The sequence below is a fragment of the Mastigoproctus giganteus genome, chromosome 8 (genome assembly GCF_048544385.1).
Source record: "Mastigoproctus giganteus isolate SK-2022 chromosome 8, ASM4854438v1, whole genome shotgun sequence".
In the NCBI taxonomy this organism is placed as follows: Eukaryota; Metazoa; Arthropoda; class Arachnida; order Uropygi; family Thelyphonidae; genus Mastigoproctus; species Mastigoproctus giganteus.
Window position 1 is genome coordinate 196,009,008 of NC_143582.1, and position 22,974 is coordinate 196,031,981.

Genomic DNA, 22,974 nt, shown 5'->3' on the forward strand with positions numbered 1-22,974 from the left:
CGTGTTATAAAAGCATGCAAAATATATACGAAATGTTCTGACAGCGGTATTACATTAATTAATTGTGAATTTTTTTTTTTTATTAGTTAATACACTGTATTACTAAACATTACTTAGCAATAAGCAGCGAAACAGGAAGATGACTAAGTTATAGAGCATGGTCAAAAAGAAAAATTCATGAACTGGAAATTAAATCAAGATTTTTCATATCATGTTAAGAATAAGGAAGGTCAACAACAAATAGCACTAATATGCTTTTTTGGTGTTTTTTCCTTGTATTTAAATATTCCGCATCAGTTAATGTTGGGGTTTTCATGCTAAGTTTCCATTTAAAAAGGTAAACAGTTAAAATCTGTTTTTAATAAGCTTTTAATGTTCTTAATGCTCACAGAAACAACCACGCCTTTACTGCAAGTTGCCTTGGTACTGCACTATTTTCAAAGAAATTACATCACCAAGAGTAATCTGCTATTCATGTAAAAGTTCAAAACCTGCTTTGACAGCCTGTTTAGGGGCTAATACCACATCAGACATCATGAACTTTTCTTGCTGTAAATAACAGTACTATACTAATTATATAAATGTTGTATATTAATTCCTGTAGTAACAATTTTCGGTTTTATATTTAGCTTTATTTTCTTTTAAAATCTATTAGTCTAGCACTTAAACCCGCCCAAAACATTAAGGAATAAACTTCAAAGAACAAGAAGGGGAAAAAAAAAAAAAAAAACTCGATTAAAATTAAAATGTCATTTTCCTTATCTTGAAAGGAATATTTTGCATTTTCTCTCTTACTTCCCTTGCTTTAATGTCCCATTGTGTTTCGTTTACATTTTGCTATAAAAGATTTCAAGAGTAATAAAATATTGCCTTCAAAATAAACCTTGCAAATAAAAATACGTAATATTTGTAGACACAATTTTTGTATCAAGACAACCTTGATTATCGCCATAAAATGTTTCGTATTTCCGTTACTAATAAAAGAATTCCTATGAATTCAAGAGAAAAACTCCCTGGTCCTTAAAAAAAAACCTGAAGATTATACCTCTCAAAAAAAAGTGATCCACCAGCACTCCTAACTACAAACCAATTTCTGTTTTATGCGCTTATTCTAAAATATTTGAAAAACATAATATTTGAAAAGTTATAGTCACCTTAAACCAGTCATTTGCATTTTGGAGAGTCTGTTTTCCAAAGCTTTGACGCTGTGAATAAATAAATTAGGATCAGATGGTATTGGAGGATCTCTACTATCATGGATTGAAAGTTTTCTTTAGGATAGAACTGGCACAATATGTAACAGTTAAAAATGAATTATCATGTCCATACATGCTGCATTCGGGGTCTTTCAAGGATCTAATCTGGATGCTCTATTTTTTACAGTTTATAATGACAAACCATCGATGTATTAATAGAAAGGTGAAATGGTTGATCTATGCTGACGGCAGACTGTGCATCAGAAGTCTGGAATCCACATTTCTCCACACAAGTGGAAGATGTCGAAGTCCCAAAGGAGATTCATCAAATACCTTTGTTATGGGAACAAGATCACATACCACACCGAAGATTACATACACATATGCGATGTCATTAAACTCAACTCCTGCTACAACAAAATTAAAATATATACTGTCTTATATTTCTTTTACAAACTCTTCAATGATCTGTTTTATTAGCACTACATTACTTGATGAGCGAGCTAATTATGGAGGATACAGCCCCTTAACTTGAATAAGAAAGCGAAGGCTAAACAGCTTTACTTTTTCGGGGCTCTTCCTCCTCCTTGAAGAGAACCAGGGGTATACAGCCCAAGGCTCATTTCTCCAGCTCTATGTGTCACAAAAATATAGTTTCACGTTGACCTTTGAAAATAACCATTTTGGTAAAGTCCAACTTGTTTGTAATTCTCAATATTATTATAACTATATAATAACAATGTGTTGGTGCTGTTTAATAATTGTTAGATTTTTGCAATTGGTTAAAAAACGAACTGTAAATATAAATGGTAAAGGATCAGCTCTGGTGACCAGTTACAGGAGAGAACTGCCATCTTTGACATTTTATCTATTTTGGCTCCAATCTAAAACAGGTTGGAGGCATCGTAAAAAAGACAATAAATTCCGAAATATTTTTATTATTAACGTTATTATTATTATATTGAACTAATTCTAAATTCAACATTTTTAATGATTTAATATTTCTCGTTATATTTAAAAACTGCTCAGTTGCTATATAATTACCAAATTCTGTTCTTCACTATTGCTGTATAACGCATAAGTGACCTGGATCATGGTAATGGTCTCTTTCAGATTGTAAATACTTTCTGAATCTGTAGGGTTCGCCTCAATGATGTAGGAATCGAAATTGAATCGCTTTTGTCTACTAGCTGAGTATTTCGACCGCCCCCATTGTGGCGTGGCAGTAGATAAGAATATCATAAGCAGTTTATCAACAACTAGCTTGATGTGACATTATCAGTAAACGGGTTTAGTGTGATACAGATCTTTCTCGATACACAATGAAATCCATCTGTGGACGTTGAATGTTTTAATTTTATTTATTTATTTTATTTCTATCTTTAACTATTTGGTAAAATAAATTCCTCAAAGTAATAAATATAAATGAGCAAGCTTATAACTGAAAATAGAGATAAAAAATAATTGACCTATGCAGCAGAATATTCGGAAACTCGGGTTTTTCGTCCACAAAAACGCAAAACAGAAAATCGACCACAGAATACAAGTAATTTACAGCAGTATACACGGAGCAATATGTTCCTCAAACCCAACAACAACAGAATATCCGCAAATCTCGTAAGTCAAACCCAAATATCACAGACAAATCGATAACACATACCACTGCATACTCACTGGCCAAAACATTAGAAACCAATATTCTGTACCTATATGGCTACTTCTTGCTCAAATTACAGCCCTTACACATTGACATGGATTCCACTGGGTGTGCGAGGCAGTCTAGCTCCAGGTTTGACCATCCTTCGATCAAGATATTTGTCAGCTGTTGTATTGAGGTCGGTTAGAAAACTGAGAAGCCGAACTTCCGTTTACAACATATCCCACTCATTCTCAATTGGATTCAGATCTGTCTGAAAAATTAGGTGACTCAAGGAAGGCGTTGCAAATATTAAGAATTTTCCTAGAACCATTCAAGTACAAATTTTACATGGATAGTTGTGTTGTCATCTTCAACGAATCCACCATTCAAGATGACAACACCCATAAATCATTGACTATGAAAAGATGGTGAAGTTGGTCGATAGACAGAAAAAGTTCAGCATACCCCGTACCCTGATACCACCTCCAGACCACACCTTGGTCCTGCCATTGGTGCAAAGAAGGGTAAATTGAGACTGTCAAACCACATGATTTTTTTCCACTGTTCCACAATTCAATCTTCTCCGTAGCTGAGTTAGTCTTGGCGACATCACTCGACTCGAATCTTTCGATGTTTTACAGAAAGAGGTAGCTTTAGTATATGCACAAGACTAGCAAATTCCACTCTTCAATACCTGCCGCATAGTTCGGTTGAAAATGGGTCTTCCTTTGCGTAAATTGAATTTCTCAGTCATTTGCTGTATGGACGGGGGATTTAGGTGCATTAGCAACTTTGGCCATATTGCACCATATGTAATATGTCTAAGTTGCATGTGTTCTGTGGTCGATTTGCTGTTTCTTGAACGAAAAACATGAGTTTCCGGGAGGTAAAATCTATTCACCCCTCGCCTGAGACCGACTAATTCAGTCACGTTGTGAAACAGACCCATAAAAATTCCTCGCGTCATTGACGGAATTCGAATTCGGGGCACAGTCATGGAATGCCTCCAAGGTATTCTTGAATGGAGAGTTCAGAGTGTGCAGGGGCATTCATCATACAAGCGCTAATTCCTTGAAGCCCAATTTTCCATCCAGTTTCACTGAACAGCATCGTTCAGTCGTAGTAAAACTTGTAGTATTCCTGGTTCACTGTTTGACCATGCGGGACAAATTTATAATGAACAATGCCCTATGAGTCAAAAATTATTATAAGAACCATCTTCCCATTTGATCGAGATTAACTTGCTTTTTTGGGTGATGAAGAAAACGAAGTCTTCCATTGAGAAGAATGGGCACTTGTTTCTGGATGATCGCCAATCGTGTGGGTATGGCCACTAATAATGGATGAAACTTAGGTCAGCAAGTTGACGAAGATTTTGACAAGCGAAGCACAAACTTGGCTAAAACGTGTCGCATTCCCAAATCGTGTTAAAATTGATTGATATGTACAATAAAGAATACTGATTTCACGATCAACTTGGAGGATAATTAAATTTAGATCTCGAACATGATAGACTGAATGACTAGTTTTTGAAATTGCAGGGTGGCCAAAGCGAGGATTATCTTCGACAGACAAGCGGCCTTCTTTAAACTTTGCAAATCATTTAAAAGTCTTCGAAGACGCACAAGCTTTCACAACATCTTCTGTGAAAGCAGTTTTTAACAGTTACTATTAATAGTATGTAACAAACAGTCTGCACCCTGATTCTGTTTGTCGCAGATTATCAACACCCTACTGCAGTGTTTCTCAATCTTTTTACTCTCGTGGCACATTTTCCAAAGAAGAAAAATTTCGCGGCACACCTACGTAGTCATAGAAGAAGAAAGTTCTAAATTTCGCGGCACACTTAGAAAATTTTGCGGCACACTAATGTGACGCGGTACACCCTTTGAGAAACACTGCCCTACTGCATTTAATTTTAATTCCTTTGTACCACCAAGTTTCCGTTTTATTATTCTTATCATCATTAGCACGCCTTCCAGCTTTAAAATAAATTTATTTTATACCTACTTATGATTCTCTGAGTTAGTTTGTAAGTGAATGTCGAAGCAGCAAGACACTGAAGAAGTGTTAAAGAAACATACCACGAAACGTCTGTTTTGCATATATATTACTCATTTTCTTAATCTTAAGAGTGTAGATGGTACGTGTCTATTGTTACTGTTGTCCGAGCAATTCTAGTTTTCTTTTCCAGGACAAAAAACTGGAGAATCGCTTCATAGGCGTAGGCCCAATCTATCACTCGAACACGTAACTGCTTTGAGTTCCGGAACTGGAGTGACCCTTAAAAGTATTGTTAAATGTAAACTAGTTCTTCGTATTGTTATTCAAAATAGTACTGTGCTGAACATTTTATTAAACATCCGAACAAGTTAGGTATTGTGAAGCTGTTAATGAAAATCTCGGAGAACGCTTTGAAATTTTGATTAAACTGAAGTGTGGACAGCAATGAACCGCATTAGCTGCTGCAGTGTGGAAACTTACAGAGTTCTGTAAATGGGTAATGTAAGTATTTAGGTGACCTGTTTTCTCTTGGGGTGCCTGGAACCCCTGCGACTGCCGAATGTCCCAAACCCAGTTTCCCAAGTGGTGTATCAAAACAGTGATATAAATCATAGTCCACGCTCCTTTGTTGAAAACATTTGTTTCGCCACATTTAAGATTTATTTATCAAGTAAAACGTAGAACTGAATGTGCACTGTATTTAATATAAGCTGTTGTGGTCTGCTATCAACAGCAAATCACAACTTTTCTCATACAGTAATTAATAATTACTGTATGAGGGAGTAAGTAAGTTCCGAAATAGGCTTTCAAAGTTTCATCTTTTAAAAATAAATGGCACATTAAACTTTTTTTGGCGATGCCATTCATTTAAAAGTAGTGCAATAGCAAGGCAACTCTTGATAAAGTCCACAAAAATACAGAAGAGGACACGAAAGCCCTTCTGCTGATATTGGGAAATATTATTGTTTATCCTTTGATGCTCATACACCCATGTTAAAAAATAAAAGGTTCTCTATTAATGATTAAATAATTAATGACAGTAATAATTCACTAATTATTTATATATGATTAAATTAAAGATACTTATTCTTTCTTTCGGTTCTATTATACAACTCAATTAAAAAAAAAAAAGGAAATCAATCGATGGAACAATCTCCAGCTGTACACCAATGTTTGCATTATTATTAAGCTAAATAACATCATTACAATTTGCTGACCACTGGAATTTCATAAAGTGTGTTATAGGGGAGCCAGAAATTCGACACACAACTCCATGTGTCTAGCTCAAGGTCGCACAAAGTCTGGAACTCGGTGTACGTATTCGATGCTGGGAAGTAGAAAGATCTTCCATGATGTACACTTTATCCCATGTATCACTTCAGTTTCGTTTCGGACAACTAAAGATATTTTCTCATCATAGCAAATGAAAATAATATAAATTTTCACTTTGTTACTGAATGAATTTTGGAGAGGAACACTGCTTCGTAGTTTATAAGATTCGTAACTATTCTGATACATCGTGAAAGCAGCTAACAGATGGAGAAATATTCCATAAAATGTACAATGTATACTATAATAATTTCATTATAGTATGCATTTCATTTAAAAATGTATTTACACTTTCATAAATATGTATATAAATAAATTTAATTCAATTTAATTCATATAAATATTCAGGTACCCACGAGAGAATGTAAATAAATAAATATTTTTGAACAACTGCGATGGAAAAAAAATTGGATGTCTAAAAGCAAGCCAGAGCCATGTTTTAAAATAAAAGGTGTTTGTTAATATATTTTCAAATTTATTTCATTTTAGTATACTGTATTCATAAAAATACAGGAAATTAATTTGGCACTTTCCATTTGAGAAATTTTGTATTTCAAAGAAAATGACCAATTTTTAATTTTACTTACTACGTTATACAGAAGATTTACTTTTTTATCATTATTTTTTTAAATATTTTCATGCAGGTAATCATATTAGATCCAGATTCGAATTCTAAACCCGAATCTTACGTTCATTCTTTCTTGCTATTGTATTTTTTTCCTCCATAATTTAAATTGAATTTATTTATGTTATTATAATTTTAACTCTTGCCACCAGACGGCACTTGGTATGGCATTTTTATCAGCATGTCGAATTTTAAAAGGCTAAACCTAGAAAGGGAATGACTACCGGCTGCAGCTGTGCAAACACTGCAACCAACGTTATCCTTTCAATGCTTCTTTACTACCATTTCAAGACTGGTTCTGGTAGCTCACTCATATGCAAATTACGTATTCGGATCTGTATGCCACCATAAAAATTTCACAGCCAACTGTTGGGCTTCCTTAGTTAACGATAATAATTATTTTTCACACAATGTAGCCCACAATAATCTATAAATTCTGATTAGTTTTTGTTCCGTTACAATTTTTAGTTATTAGTTTTTTTGTTGTTGTTTGTTTTTTTCCCTGATTCTCGGGCTCTCGACCACAGACGACCCCATGCCTATTACGGCCCTACCAATATTAAGATAACTAAACATCATTCTCTTCTCTATTACATTAAATCACAAATATTTCTATATTATTACTTATGTACATGAAATAACCGATTATTTTGCTAAGGAAATCAAATGGCTTTCAAGTTTTGTCATATTTGAGAACATTTAAGTTTTTTTCCCTGATTCTCGGGCTCTCGACCACAGACGACCCCATGCCTATTACGGCCCTACCAATATTAAGATAACTAAACATCATTCTCTTCTCTATTACATTAAATCACAAATATTTCTATATTATTACTTATGTACATGAAATAACCGATTATTTTGCTAAGGAAATCAAATGGCTTTCAAGTTTTGTCATATTTGAGAACATTTAAGTCACATGCCATTTTTGTAGTTTAAAATGCGCAAAAGGTTCGATATAAAAAAAATTGTATCTAACATTTCGTTTAACTTCTACATAAATAGAGAATTCGGATCACTTTATTTTCTTTAAAAATTGAAAAAAAAAAAAAAAAACTGAAAATTTAACTTCTAACAAGATGTTGTGCACAGAGTACAGATTTGTATAGTGTACAGAGAACATCTTGTCAACATCTGCCAAGATGTTCTCTGTACACTAAAAATAAATATAAATCATGCGAGAGAAGCAATTAATACACGATGCTTGGCCATCTATATTCTATAATAGTCTACAGAAAGATGCTAGAATCATTTTTCTACATTAAAAGATATATAATTTTCCCATAAGAATAATAATTTAAAAATTACATTTAAAAAACTTAACAGTTTGAAAATTTTTAAGAGTAAGCGCTAAAAATCTTCGTGCACCACATAAAAATAAATATCAGGCACTCAAGGAAAGCTTTCAGCTATGAAAGCTTTAGATGTACAGAATAAAGAAAGACTATTAACTTTCTTTATTCTGTACATCTACCTCAATGAACAGTGCTTTCAAATTATATTTATTATAACTTTCAAGGAATAATAATTATTTTAAATATTTCTTTAAAATGTAAAAATTCTGAAAACCCATCGACAGCAAACACGTGGAATCTGTGCATACCATACAAAAATAAACAAAAAGTATTCAAGAGGAGAATTGAATAGCTACAGTCCTCTTAGCAGCCACGTGTGTACTAGTGAGGGGGTTCCACTACAGGAAGAATAATTAAATGACTTACTTGATCCGTTGGTAGCTCGGGGCCCAACATCATTCGATGATGCGGATGTGTTGGCGGAGGAGGAGGTGGAGGAACTGGCGGAGGAGCTCCTTGCTGGTAGAAGTTTCTAAAGAGGAGAAAAAGCAGTACTTAATCCAGTGCCACAAGAGACTAAGCATGCAGTGTGTGTGCGCGAGAGAACCCGATGTTTTCTGCACGCTAACTCGACTATCAGTGGACGCTCTCCCCCAAGGTCGCAAACACACTGATCAAGGTAATTTGGTCCCTCATTGCCACACACACACACACAGTCGGCAAGGCCTGTTTTCCCTCCCTCCAGTCTTACCACTCGTTCCACTTCAGCTCTGACGTCAGTGAACAGCACACCCGCCGGCGTTTTCAAAATTAAGCTCGACCGGTTGCACACCTGCAGAGACAAAGTACCGCCAGACCTGCACGTGTCGACAAGGCTCCCCTCTCTCTCTGCGGTTACTATGGAGACCATGTTACGTCACCAACATGTTAGGTTGCGCAGTTTCTTTCAGCTTCAGAGAATCGTGTACACGCGCACGCACACATCCACACTTCGCACAAGTACAATGCGCTGATTTCTTGAAATTATTTACGAAGCAGTTCAGCAAGTCCTTATAAATAAAAGTTTAGCTTAAGTGTAGGGTAATTTTGCAATAACAAATATCCATCAACATTAATTTTCAAATGACAAGAAACCCATAAAGGTTCTTTTTTTCGTCTCGGATTAAAGAAAAGCAAACGTTGTAAACGTGTGCGTGAACAATGCGCATGCGCCATAATTCTGTTCCTGTACGGAAACTCAATTTTACACTTCAGTACATAACAATGGCGTATGTACACTGTTACTTAGATAACTGCATTTTATTTACAGAATGGGTGACACTTTTTGTAGTAATAAAATTCCAAAAAATAATTAAGATTTATATTCAGCGAACTTTTATTATTATCATTCCTGGATTTTATATTTATTTATTTACAAAGTCGGTTTATATAAGAGAAAAAAAAATTAAAACCATTTTAATGTATGTTATCAAACTTATAGTTTATTTATTCACCTTCTTATTATCAAACTTAATCATATATTAATTAGTATAATTACCATGACGTTAGATCATATTATTTAATAGTAGTAAGTTGGGTTTGTTGAGCTTTTCATTGAATTTTGGATTAATTATTATTATTATTATTACTATTCTCCCCCCCCCTGTACAGTTGTTGACGTACATAGCAAATAAATATCGAATATAGGAAACCTATCGAATTTCCAATATTTTATTCCTTGTTATGTAATATCCTAAACTTCCTTTATTATAAAAACAAGCAGTAAAAAGTTCTTTATGATATTATATCATAAATCGAAAGTTCTTTTAGAAATATCTAAACAGGGAAAAGATCTGGAAACTTTACAGCATTATAAATCAAAAGTTCTTTAGAAAACACTGAATGTTCTTTAAAATAGTTTTTATAACATAAAACAAATCAACACTCATAGAATTTTCGTAAAGAATTAATATATTAAGGATATATTATAAAATGTTTTTATATTTTAGTAAAAGTATAAAAGATATCTTAATTGTATACTTTTAAAAAGATATTTTTCACGTACGTGGTTTATTAAGGATGGTTAAACCTACATAAATCAAAAATACAAAGGGAAAGAATACAAGCCAATTTCAATTCAACCTTCTTTAGTTAATGATATTTAATAATGATTTTTTTTCTTGTTTAAGGGTTCTTTTACTCTTGTTTAAGGGTTCTTCGTGGTATTAAGAATTACATTACAGTAAACTATGAGAAATTCATTCTCCCTTAGTATATCACCATCGTAGTTGGAAGCTCAAAATAACCCACAGATGAGAACAGAGAAGCTTTGAAAGTGCTGTTGATAAACGAGCTATGATGAAAGTACTATTTGTACAGCTGTGGCAGTTAGGTTGAGCACAAGCTGTAACATGTGTTTGCCAGATTTTGATATTTGCAATGAGAAATTGCATATCAGGTATCTATAATTTTTTTTTGTATGTAAGACTAGTGTGGAGGTTACAAATTAGGATATTGTTAAATAGTATGTACTATTATATATATTATATAACACATACTCACAAACAAAGTCCTGTAGTTCAAAAATTAATCTCCAGAAAGCTTTTATTTCAATGTATTACATAAGAAGAGTGCTACGTTACAAGTGTTGCAATCATTTCAAAATGAACAGGTATCAAATTTGCCTTTAAAAGTTATAATAAATCTGTATACTGTATGTTTGTCCTGAGCTATTTCCAGTTCGACAGAGAAACCAGTCGCGCTATAGAGAGGTTCTTTCAACAGTAGTTTATATTAAGAACTTTAGCTTGTTATGAATCTAAAATATTAATTTGTTAATAAACTATTTCTCTGATAACAAACCATTTTTTTTCAAAACCACAAAATAAAATGTAGATGTTAAAATTTTACAAATAAATTTTAAAATATGCTGTAATGCTTGGTAATTTTAAAAATAAAACTTGAATAAGAAGGGATAGGTCAAATTCCAACATGTCTGAAAGCGTTTGACTTTTAGAATTACTAAGGACAGAAAAAATCCAGACAAGTTATCAAACAATAGCCAGATAACATATCAAACTGTGTTAACTCTGGGCAAAGATGCTGTGAACATCAAAATAGATAACAAAGCGAAACTATTTATCTTGGGTTTGTTTAACATGCAAGGGAAAAAAATGCCTAACTGCATTATTTGTTTACCCTTCTGCCAACCTTGAAATTCTTTTTACCATTTTCGATAAACTAATATTATTCCTGGAGATCGCTTAGAAGAGACTGCAACTGGAATAATGGAGATACTTCCGATGACTGTTAAATAAATCGCATGAAAGATATTTATTTATTTTTTTTATGGAATTATCTACAAAATAGCACGAGCAGTGCTTAACCCCAAAGTGATATTACTCGTCAACTTGGATAAATACTGGGAGATATCGCGGTATACTACTTGTATTTTAACCTTCAAGATTACTTTAATGGAAGCCAAAGACCGCATCTTACTGACATAAAGAACACAAATCCATGATTAAGAGGAAAGTTTAGGAATAATCCCAACAACTGGTCACTTAATTTTGATTGCATTGTGTCCTTCAAATGTCTGATTTGTATACTGCACGTGTGTCCAATTAGTTTGCTGTTCGGGGGATGAAAAACCATGTCTCAAACAAGACAGATTAGCTCAGCAGTCATAGTATGTCAATGTCCCCTCCTCCCTCCCAAAAAATAGGAATAAATCCGTCCGGATCAATGGAAATTCTTCACTTGGGTCAGCGACTGGAATTAACCCGAGACTTTTCTACTTTATTCACAAGGTATAGAAAAGCAATCGTAATAGCTGTTAACACAGCGACTGCAATTGCTTTTAATATTTCAAAATTGTAATATTTTAATATTTAAAAATTCTAATTGTAAAATTGTAATTTTAATATTTCAAAATTCTAATATGTCAATTTTTGAAATACTTTTTACCGTTTTATCACTTCACGAATAATTCATTTACTTATTGTAATATTTTAATTCAATTAATAAAAAATATATCTATATTTATTTTTTGTTAAAATTTATTAACGATTCGAAATTTGTAATAATTCAAAATACTGTAATTATTTTTAAAAAAAAATTAACTATAAATTTCCCGCTAGATGGCAGTCAGCACTCTTATTTTATAAGTGATGTTATTAATTGACCAATTAAATTCCTTTTTGTTTATGAAAGTTCTGTGACGTAAAATATGCAGCTTTTTATATACAAAATTACCATCGCAGATAAGAAACTGCAGTGTTTCGTGCAGATAAAAATGCTAATCAATATTATTCCGATTAATCCCTGTAATAGTCCCAAATAACCTTGATAAGTTAATCCTGGACGGCATTTTGCACACGACACATAATATGACGAGGCAAAACGCTAGCCAGATGCGATTGCACAGTCTGAAGGTCGACTACACTGTGATGCAGTTGTGAGTGACCTTGATAAGCTTCCATGGAGCAGACTAAAAACTGTATTTAAAGAATTAAAAAAAGTTTTCTATAACTATAAAATGGTTGTTCGTGAATGGTATAAAACGAGACTTACAGTAGAAGAAAATAATACAACAAGGGATAGAAAGAACTGATAGAGAGAGTATTCTATATGTATAGTATCATCCATGCATATTAATGGGGGGGACCAACCTCCTTGGCTGGAGATTTAATAAATATTTAATTGACAAAAAGCCTGAACTATGACGCAATTACGTTTTTTTATTCTCCATTGGAAAAAGCAAAACCTAGTACGAAACTCTTCTCTAAAATCTTTTATTTATTTTTGGGTCTCTTGGAGTAATTAGCAGAGGCATATGATGAAAGAGAGCAAGCTTATACAGCATCAGACAAAAAAAAAAAAAATCCCATTTCACCCATCAATTCGCTCTAAAAGTTTGTCCAGTTCTTTCTTTGAAAATATTTAAGCTATCAGCTTCCACAACGACAGATGGAAGTTTGTTCCAGCAATCAACTACCCGCTGGCTATTCTACAACTGTCTTTCCTTAATTTAAATTTATGTCCCCTTAGGTTCGTAATCTGAACAAGTGGAAGAATCCCATCAGACTTCAGCATGCTCAACCCATTCAAGGCCTTATACACCTCAATCAAATCACCTTGCAGATGCCTGGTCTCTAGCCACTGCAATTTGCAGAACTTAAGACTTTCTTGGTAAGAGCACCCCTTTGTTCCCCTTGCCAATCTCGTTGCCCTTCTCTGCACCCGCTCCAGCAACTCTACATCCCTCCTAAAATGAGGCCTCCAGATCTGTACGCAGTACTCAAAGCGTGGACTCAATGTAATAATCAAGGCCTCACCATTGCCTTATACAGAGGTATAATCACCTCATATTTTAATATTTAATATCTAACAAGATCGAAGCTTGAGATTAGTCATATGTGGTTTCCAAATATTGCGGTAACCGATTTATCAGTCCTGACTACTAAAATAAATTAAAATCCAAGAAGTCAAAAAATAGCCATGCTGCTGATTTTGGTACATAAAGTCCGTCATGTGTAGGATGAAAGGTAAGTGGATATACTGACAATGATTTTTAGCCATAATTTTTGGTCAGAATCATCAATCATCAACATTGAAGTCTTGAAGAGAGCAGGAAGAAACTGTGAATTGTTGAGTTTAGTGGAAAACTGCCTACCTGGGACACATCCTTAGAAATAAGATATATAAACTGCTCCAAGTAATAATAGAGGGAAAGAGAGGAGTGAGGAGGAGGAAACTTTCATGGCTGAAAAACATCTGCAACTGGACTGGCAGATCAGCTGAGGACCTTTTCATCTCGCCCAAAACAGAGAGAGATACAGCATGGTGATCCCTAACCTCTAATAAGGAGACGGCATCAAAAGAAGAAGAGCCATAATTTTACAGAATACTCTATATTCCGTAGAATATATTGAAATATACTTATATTTCCAAAAGTAACCGAACCCCTACACGTTTCCAAGAACCTTTTACTGATGCAATATTTAACGTGTTCAGTAGACTCCAAACCAATATTTATTAACAGAAAGGGCGGTTGGTTGTTGAAGGGTTTTAGGTGCATCCTCAACTCTGACCATATTGCGCCGCATATAATATGTCTGTAAATTGCATGTGTTCTGTGGTCCATTTGCTGTTTGATGGACGAAAAACCATGCTACCGTCGCCTGAGACCGGCCACGTTGTGAAAAAGGCTTATATAAATTCCTCACGTCATTTTCCATCTGAGGTGGATGTAGATCCATCTCAGATGGAGGACGGTGAGTGTACCAACTGTGCTACCCATGAGGACAGAAAGGGTGGTATTTTGGTCATTCCCCTTCAACAGCGGTCAGTTCAACTATTGATTACGGGTGTGTTGACAATATCCGAAACCGAAGTTCCAGTTTATCTCGAAACTGCTCAATGTGGTTAAGTCTAGCCTCTTGGCAGACCAATTAAGTTTTCGTGCCATGTCTTCAAATCAAGTCACTACAAGGTTGTGCAGTATGAACGGTGCACTGTCCTCTTGAAAGGGATAAGGGCCATCGTCATACTATTATCACAATGTATACAGGAAGAGCGGAATAGTCCATAATGCCAATGTATCACGTACTATTCATCATCCCAGGAATGACAACCAATAATCCAAACTCAAATTAAGAGAAACAACCTCTCAGTATGTCATCCCACAATTGGGATACTCTTGGAAATATAGCGCATTTCTATTTAAACGCGTTATTAGAGTTTAAGGGTCTAAGCTTTCAGTATACCGGAAACACAACCAAAGATGACGACATCGCGTACTGACAGTTAAAGTTTCCTCGATTAATGTCATTGAGACTCACATTGAATAAGGAAACTTGACAGGTACTCGATAAAAGCAAAAAAACTAAAGTTGATATCTTAAGTTCTTTTCTAAGGTAGACAAATAGACGATTCAATCGGCCAGCATTCAAGGACAAATCAGCTTCTTCAACCTATAAAGATCAAGACAAACGTGATCAGAAAACACATTTCGAAAGAAGAAGCCAAATATTTATTCATTAGCTGAAGACAAGGTCAAAAGACTATCAGAATCCAATCGAGATATATAGAGACAGATATTCGATTTTCAGACTAATAAAATTATCTCAATGCAATCCAAGATTGTGGAATCCAAGGTTACTTTCAGAATCTGTTTCCGTAAACATAAGAAAAAATTAAGAAATAAGCACTGCAGTGATTAGACGAAAAATTAAAAAAACTTCCTCCTATATTTTTCACAAATGAATTTTAATAAATGCGACCAATCCAAGTTGACGGAAGAGCCATAAAGATGCGGATTTTCCTCTGCTGGGGAAGATCCGGTAGGTCATATTAGTCTTCCACTTTATCCAGTGATAAACGGAAAGTTGGAGGTAGAGAATAGCGGTAAAAAGGTCAAAACGTTTTTGAATTTCTGTTGATGGTATCACTACGGAAGTTTAAATGTGTATGTCAGGGAAAGGAGTGACCCTTAAAGTGAGATGCTGAATCACAGACCCCTAACTACAAAGGTCCAAAGTTCTTCTGCCCTCCCCCACTGCATTCTCAGTGATAAATGGCTTTAAACTCATATGTATCTTAATGAGTTTGACCCATCATTATTTAAGTATGCTTAGAATAGGTGGACAACAAAAAGCAATACGTGAAGCCTTGGAAGAAAGGTAATGTCTACCTTACAGCTAGATTTAAGTAAGTTGCGGAGTAGTATTTACATGCAAAAACTACCTTAGCAGTACTCACTTTTTTGGATGTTTCTTAAACTGAAATTTCAACAATAACACAGAATTCTTATCCAACCTGTTTATCTAGCGAGTTCCTTCTCAGGAGTTTGAGTGTGAAACTGAGAATCGAGCATCACACCTGAAAAGTTTCTCTAAATTTCCCATATTATTACATCAGACATCATATCTGAATGTTCTTCGAAAGTTATACTTCAAATTTTCTGATGTTTTGGTGTATTTATTTCGGTTGATGTAGTAAGTTTTATCAATATTTTAATACTGTTGGACAGAGATGTATTGCAAATGGCACCAGCAACGACCATGTTGTTTGATTTTATTATTAAAGCAGGTTATTATTATTATTATTTATCCTTGATGAAAGGGAGGGTTTCGACCCAATGACGGGTACTGGTATCAAATACATAGGGTGTTTATTATGTCTGACTGTTGGTCAAGGAACTCTTTGACTATCCTAAAGGTGTCCAGGATTGCGATATTCTGGAGTTCCTTATCTCTGGGAGATCTGTTACTGATAAGCTCTTTGGCACCATCTCTTTGATCTCCTATCTTAGGTCCGTGTACTTCCTTATCTTTTTCTAGTGGATTTTCTGGAGGTTGCCAGTGTTGGGCACTGCTATATCGATCACATAGGTAGCATTTTCCATTTGGTCGACTAGGGTTATTATTATCTGTTTAATAGGTTAGAAAACCACGAGACCATGACTACCCAAAGCTGAGGGATGGGCATAACTTTCAAATTACCATTCTCTATACTTTTAAAGCTCTAGTTACCCCTGCTTGTGATCTCCCTGTCAATAGTGGTCCGTTAGATTAGGAATGAGTATTCCTGTTATAACGGGCTTGTATAATTACATCTGATTTGCATGTTTAGTCGTTTAAAGTATATGTTCTGGAATCATTTTCGGATTTGTCATGTTATATTCCCCCAGAGTTCTAAATTTCACTTAAATATTTACAGTATTTTGAAAAATAATAAAAAAGGGTTAATACAGCTAGATTACTTAATAAAATAAGCTTTTTTTTCTAAATATATTTATATAAAAAATAATTGAAACTAAATTTTAAAAAAATTAAAAGTCCTTACTCAACTTTATTTACAATTGCATTTGTGTGTTTAAGGTACATAAAAACCTTAATGGATTTCTTCTTCTTATATTTAGCGACTTTTAAAATGGTTTTGACATTATATGCAATAAATACTAATGGAGAACAAATCAAATATTCATATCCCCAATAATAAGTAATTACTCCAATTTAAATACGAATTGGAAAAAAAATAATCAACTCCTGTCACTTGGTATCAAATAAACGTGCTTGTAATATCATCATGAACAAAAACTTTGAGACTCTGGAAGAAAAAACCAATCTACCCTCGCCTGAGACCGACTAACTCAGCCACGTTGTAAAAACGCCCATAAAAAATTCCTCTCGTCATCGACGGAAATCGAATTCAGGTCTTTTTCCACCCGATGTGGGGCGGGTAGTAAGAAGTAAGAGCGGGTAGTAAGAGTTCGTTTCCTTTATATAGGAAACGAACTTCCTTTATTTTTCACCTTCAGGAAAAAAAACACTGATAGAACCATTATTGAAATTATCCTGTCAATTGCTTCGTTCAGGCTAAAATATTTAACAACTGAAGTCAAACCTTCTCCCTTTCTAAGAAAACCTAATACTGGATCGTTGTATCCAGAAAAATTGACTTTCTTTTCAATCTCCCCCCCACAACTTTGACATAATTGGACGACAAAAATAATGTAGCAAAAATTAAAATCTTATTTTGTATTTATCAAAATTATATTTATTAGTCCCGCACACACCAATATTTCCTTCTTTTTTCTTGGAAAAATTTTCTTTCATATGTATTTGATAAATACATATTAAGATTTTAATTTTTGCTACATTATTTTTGCGGTATTCATAATTTCCCCCACCTTCTTGCCTTCAAATAAACAGAAAACAAGTTATGCTAACTATCTCAAACATTATTACAGAACACCCTAGTGAAGACAAACAAAACATGTTAAACTCCAAATTGCTTAGTCATCCCTTACAGTTCATAAGAAAACCTGAACAGTTATTTGGGAAATGTTCTCTGATAATCGACTTTGACTCCCAGTTTTTGCGTCTGAAATAGTTGATTTTCCTACTTTTCAATTTTTGCAATAATATCAGTTTTGAAAGTGATGGATAGCCCTATAAAATTTATGGTTTAAGTTTCACGCAAACAGAATTCCCGACATCAACAAACATCTTCCCAATTAAGTAAACAGATAATCGGATAATCTTAAAAGAGAAAGAAAATAAAGAATACTTGTTTGCAGATGGTGCAGCACCAGAATAACTAAGACCACGTTATAAGACATGGTCTTCTTTTCTTTTACATAGGTTATAACAGAAAGATGAAAACCGCAATATCCTTTCTGTTTTACTTTAGATAATTCTAATAAGTTAGCTTTGTTTGCAGATGAAGATGTAACGCAATCATCAGTATATAACAGGGACCGCCATAAGCGAGTTGTCAAACGCATTCGAATTGACCGTGGTGTTCTAATTCGTGTGACTGCTAATTTCGATTCTCTCGTCTTGTAAACTCCTCTGACCCTACGCAGCTGTCCTCTAGTACAAAGTACACCTCTAATACAGTTTTGCATTAGTTGGGAGCACATATGTTTATGAAATGAATGAGGAAGTTTTTTGGAGCTTATGTACGTTAAGCGCCAATGAAACTAAGGCCAGGAGGAGTCAGTATATGTCTCTAATTGCATGTTTTCTTCGGTCGATTTGCTGGACAAAAAAATCCGAGTTTCCTGGAGGCAAAAACTATACTACCCTCGTATGAGACCAACTAACTCAGTCACGTGTGAAATAGGCCATAAAAATTCAACTTTACGTTTAGTGACTTATCATGGATTTCACCACTTATATAGTAGTTCAGTGTATAATATTCGCATTTGTTTTTCTTGTACTCTGTTTATATTCTCAAGAAGTCTGCACTAGGAAAAACATAAATGAGATTATTAATTATAAAAAGAGCACTGAATACAAGAGAGATCTCATGGTCACATTCTAAATATGATTTATTCTACGATATACCTAAATTGCAATAAAAAGGTCCGTATATAATTTACTCCTTAACGTAAAATTCCGTTCCTCCCTGTCATGTGGACAGCATTTGTATTTATAACTTCCGTATCGAAGGAAAATCATTATGCACTCAGCACTTTACCTGAGGATTTATGTATTTATCCCATGATTTATTATCCTTTAATTGCTGGCTCAATCACTACCGTGTCACGTTATGCATTTGGAATGAAATATAGTGCCAAGCCAGATAATTCGGGAAAGAATGACACTAAAATTGTAAGGCACACGCAAAAGTTGCTGTGATACCGCAATAACATGAAACTAAATACGAAAAAAAAAAAAAAAAATTATTTGTGCTTAAATCTAGTTTTTAAAAATGCGACATAAGCGTTTCGAGAAAATCTGGCCTGTCAAATACGTCATTTGGCAAGACAGAGATGTTAAGGATAAGGTTTTTTTTATCCTTAATTCTTATCCTTAACGTGTGGCCTGCTAAATACGTCATTCGGCAGCCAAGACTTCTATGTATTGTAATATGGTGTTCTGAAGGAGTTTTAATTTATAAATAAAAATTTAAAGGCTTTATTAATTAACTTATTAATTACGTGATTTTATTTTAGTTACTTAATTTTTGTTTAATTCAATACTGTTTTCTCGATAAGATCTTTTCCTAGTTTATAGATTTAAACCCGAGTTGGAATTTCAAAAGTCGGAATTGCGATACATTATTAAATATTTAGGAAACAATGAAATAGGTAAACTTGAAATTCATTTAATGATTTAATCAAAAATTTTACTTCGTGTGTGGGGGAGGAGGAAGGGCGGTATAATTAATAAAAAACTGTAATAAGAATAGTAACCATAAATAGTTAGCTGAAAGTATACTTATAGCTACAATACTCTATTGTTCAGTAAGATTCCTACTGAATAATTCTCCAACCTACGTGTTTCTAAAGGTCAAGGAAATGCTGAGGTCACCTATACTTACGGCGACCATATTTTCTGAAACAAATCGAGACACGTGATCTGGACATGTCGCTGCCTATTACCGGCGCTGCACCCATGCATACATGCTACTAATAAATGTTTCTCAACTTGTGATTCTCCATCTTATATCTTATTTATACTTTAATCATAATGCTTACTGGCTCGATTCATTCCGTTACGATTTGTTGAAATATGGGAATTTCGGGGATATTTTAATAGTTTACTGGGACAACGGGACTGGATGTTTATAATCGGCACTAACCATCAGGGCTAGATTTACGTATAAGCTAAAGCTACAGCTTAAGGCTTTGCATTACAAGGGGCCTAGCTCCATCTTAAAAAATCCTTTTTAAATATAAATATTGTCACAGGTGAACCATAAGAGTGAGAGAAGGGTCACAACAACTTTGAATCCGGCCCTGCTAACCCAGGATGCTCAGTCGGCGTAACTATACTGTATGAATCAACTGAAGATATTCCACGTGGTTAAGTATTCCACCAGCAGATGGCGCCACAAAACGTAATGTTAATTAATGTAATTGGAGTAGAACATTTAATATTGTATGATATTTAGCAAAGCAGTCGGTTCAGTTTTGTTTCAGATATGCAAAAGCGCTTTCGTAATAGGTGCCTGCCGAATTTCGTAATGTAAACATCCCCCTTTTCTTTCTCTCGTCATGGTTAATGTCTGTACAACATCACAAGTCACGTCCAATTTCAAGGTCTCTGCTGACACATTTCGCAGCCATTTATCACGCGTAGTAAGGGTCTGGTTTCTCCAAGATCTTAACCTTGACTCAGCCACTTCGAAATATATAACTGCACAGGAAAAGTTAGTTTTCCGACTTATATGAAGACGAAAGTTCAACTGCCTCACTGTTAATGAATATGGAATGAAGAATTACATAAACTGCATTTGAATTTCAAACGTTAGAGTAATTGTTAAAATAAATATATTTAATTTTTAAAACCGCACATTTTTATCATGACTTCTGAAACTAACTTATCCCTATATTGATAAATTAGTTTCAGAAATCACAAAACTCAAACGTAAAATTGTATTAATATTTAGCAAAAAAAACATCTCACAATTTTATATTATAAGATTGTAACTAAAGAAGGTTAACTTTCATTATGTTTAAGAGCTCGAAAACTAATCAAAGAAATCATCATTAATACACAATTTATAATTTTTTTTACATTTATAAATTATACTTCTGCTTTCTCATAATTATAGAGGGCACTCTGTATGCACACTCCGGAAGTCACATGACTCAAACGTCGAACTGTATTAATATTAAACAAAAAACATCACACAATTTTATATTATAAGATTGTAAATATAGAAGATTAGCTTTATTTATGTTCAAGAGCTTGAAAAATATTCAAAGAAATTAAATAGCATTAATATACAATTTATATTACATTTATAATTTATACTTCTACTTTCTCATAAGTACTATAGAGGGCACTCTGTATGCACACTCCGGAAGTCCCATAACTCAAACGTCAAATTGTATTAATATTTTACAACAAGCATCTTAACTTATATTATAAGATCGGAAATAAATAAGTTTAGTTTTCATTATGTTTAAGAGCTTGAAAAATGTTTAAAGAAATTAATTATCATTAATACGCAATTTATATATATATATTTTTTTATATTTATAAATTATACTTCTACTTTCTCATAATTACCATAGAGGGCACTCTGTATGCACAGAGTGCTACACAGAATGTCCTTCAAATGTGACAGAAGGTATCCGAGTGGCTTATTTTGTCGTAACCTTGATGCTGTTTCTTTGTACTCTCTTTATAGTTAAAACAACTGGTTTGCATCCTTTGTGCGTGTGACTATCTTGAGAAACTATTCAAGGATTAATCTGTACACGCTGAAGTAAATTAGTAGTAATAGTAATGACATTTTCATTATTCTTCGTCGATCAGAACTTGTTTTTCACAACGTTACAATTATAACATTAAAAATTCAACATTAAACATATTGAATAATCTCATTTTGGATAACTATCTTAAATTATTCGAAATAAATAAATTATAGCGCAAAAAAAAAGAGATTTTTAATCTTTTTAAAGAACTGAACGTAATCCCTATAGTGAAACTGATTCTCGTATAATATATATTTAAAAAATTTTTTTTTAACTTTTAGACTTTTTTTAGTAAACAGAAAACATAGATTGTTTAAATATTAAGGGGGGGGGAATGAAAGAATCTGAATCAGATAACATTTACAATTTTTAAATATTGTATATTTTCTGGAGGGAGGGAATTGAAACTCAAGAATCAGAAGAATAATAAAATATAATTTTTTCAACATTTTTTTTTTAAATCTTGCCTCATTGTGAAATATTTCTATACAAAAATATCTCCATTTTTATTTCATTTATTTATTTATTTGTGAGGTTGTCAATATACGCACATTCGCCATATTTGTACGCAAATTACGACCAGTTCGTGGATTTTTAATAAAAAAATATATAAAAGAGGAAGTTTATGTATCTGGTGGTCACGATCTAGATGATAAACATAAATTAATAAACAAATACAAAGTGGGTTAGTGGCCTCTAATTACGTAATCCATAATACGCGTGCGTGGGCTTGTCAAGGAGAGTTGAATGACCCACATTCGTTGCCCACAAGGCCAAAACAACAATTTACTCAGAAATCAGAAAACAAAATTGTACTTTAGTTCCTTATAACAAATGGGGGTGTATCTCTATAGCATATTCGCAATATTTGAACATTAATTTAAAATATTAGGCGGTTCAAGTAAAATTTACTTGAACCGCCTGTTTCCCCAGACTTTGCAGTGGTAGGAAATCGAATACTGTATATCAAGAAAAGCAAAAAACAAAGAAGAGACAGAAATCATAAATTAATGGTGACAAGAGACAGAAATAAATTTTTGTCTAAATATATATGACAATAAACTGGGCCCAGAATAAACCGGAAGGCTATTCCGGTTCGTCATACAAATCGACAATGTCATGCACATACTTCATTAAAATAAAGACATCTTCATACAATTCCTCCCTTGAAAATAATAGACATTATG

The 22,974-nt window shown here is 33.7% G+C and overlaps 1 protein-coding gene across 4 annotated transcripts in view; it reads right to left on the reverse strand.

Moving 5' to 3' along the window:
• LOC150082143 (ETS homologous factor-like) overlaps nt 1-22,974 on the reverse strand; it is a 99,243-nt gene that overhangs the window by 16,808 nt on the left and 59,461 nt on the right. For 3 of the 4 annotated variants that reach the window (XM_090379129.1, XM_090379130.1, XM_090379128.1), the window contains exon 2: nt 8,515-8,620. In XM_090379129.1, the coding sequence (XP_090235255.1) occupies nt 8,515-8,620 (106 nt within the window). Of the gene's footprint in view, nt 1-8,514; nt 8,876-22,974 lie in introns of those variants that run through there. The other variant, XM_090379131.1, reaches the window with a different exon arrangement.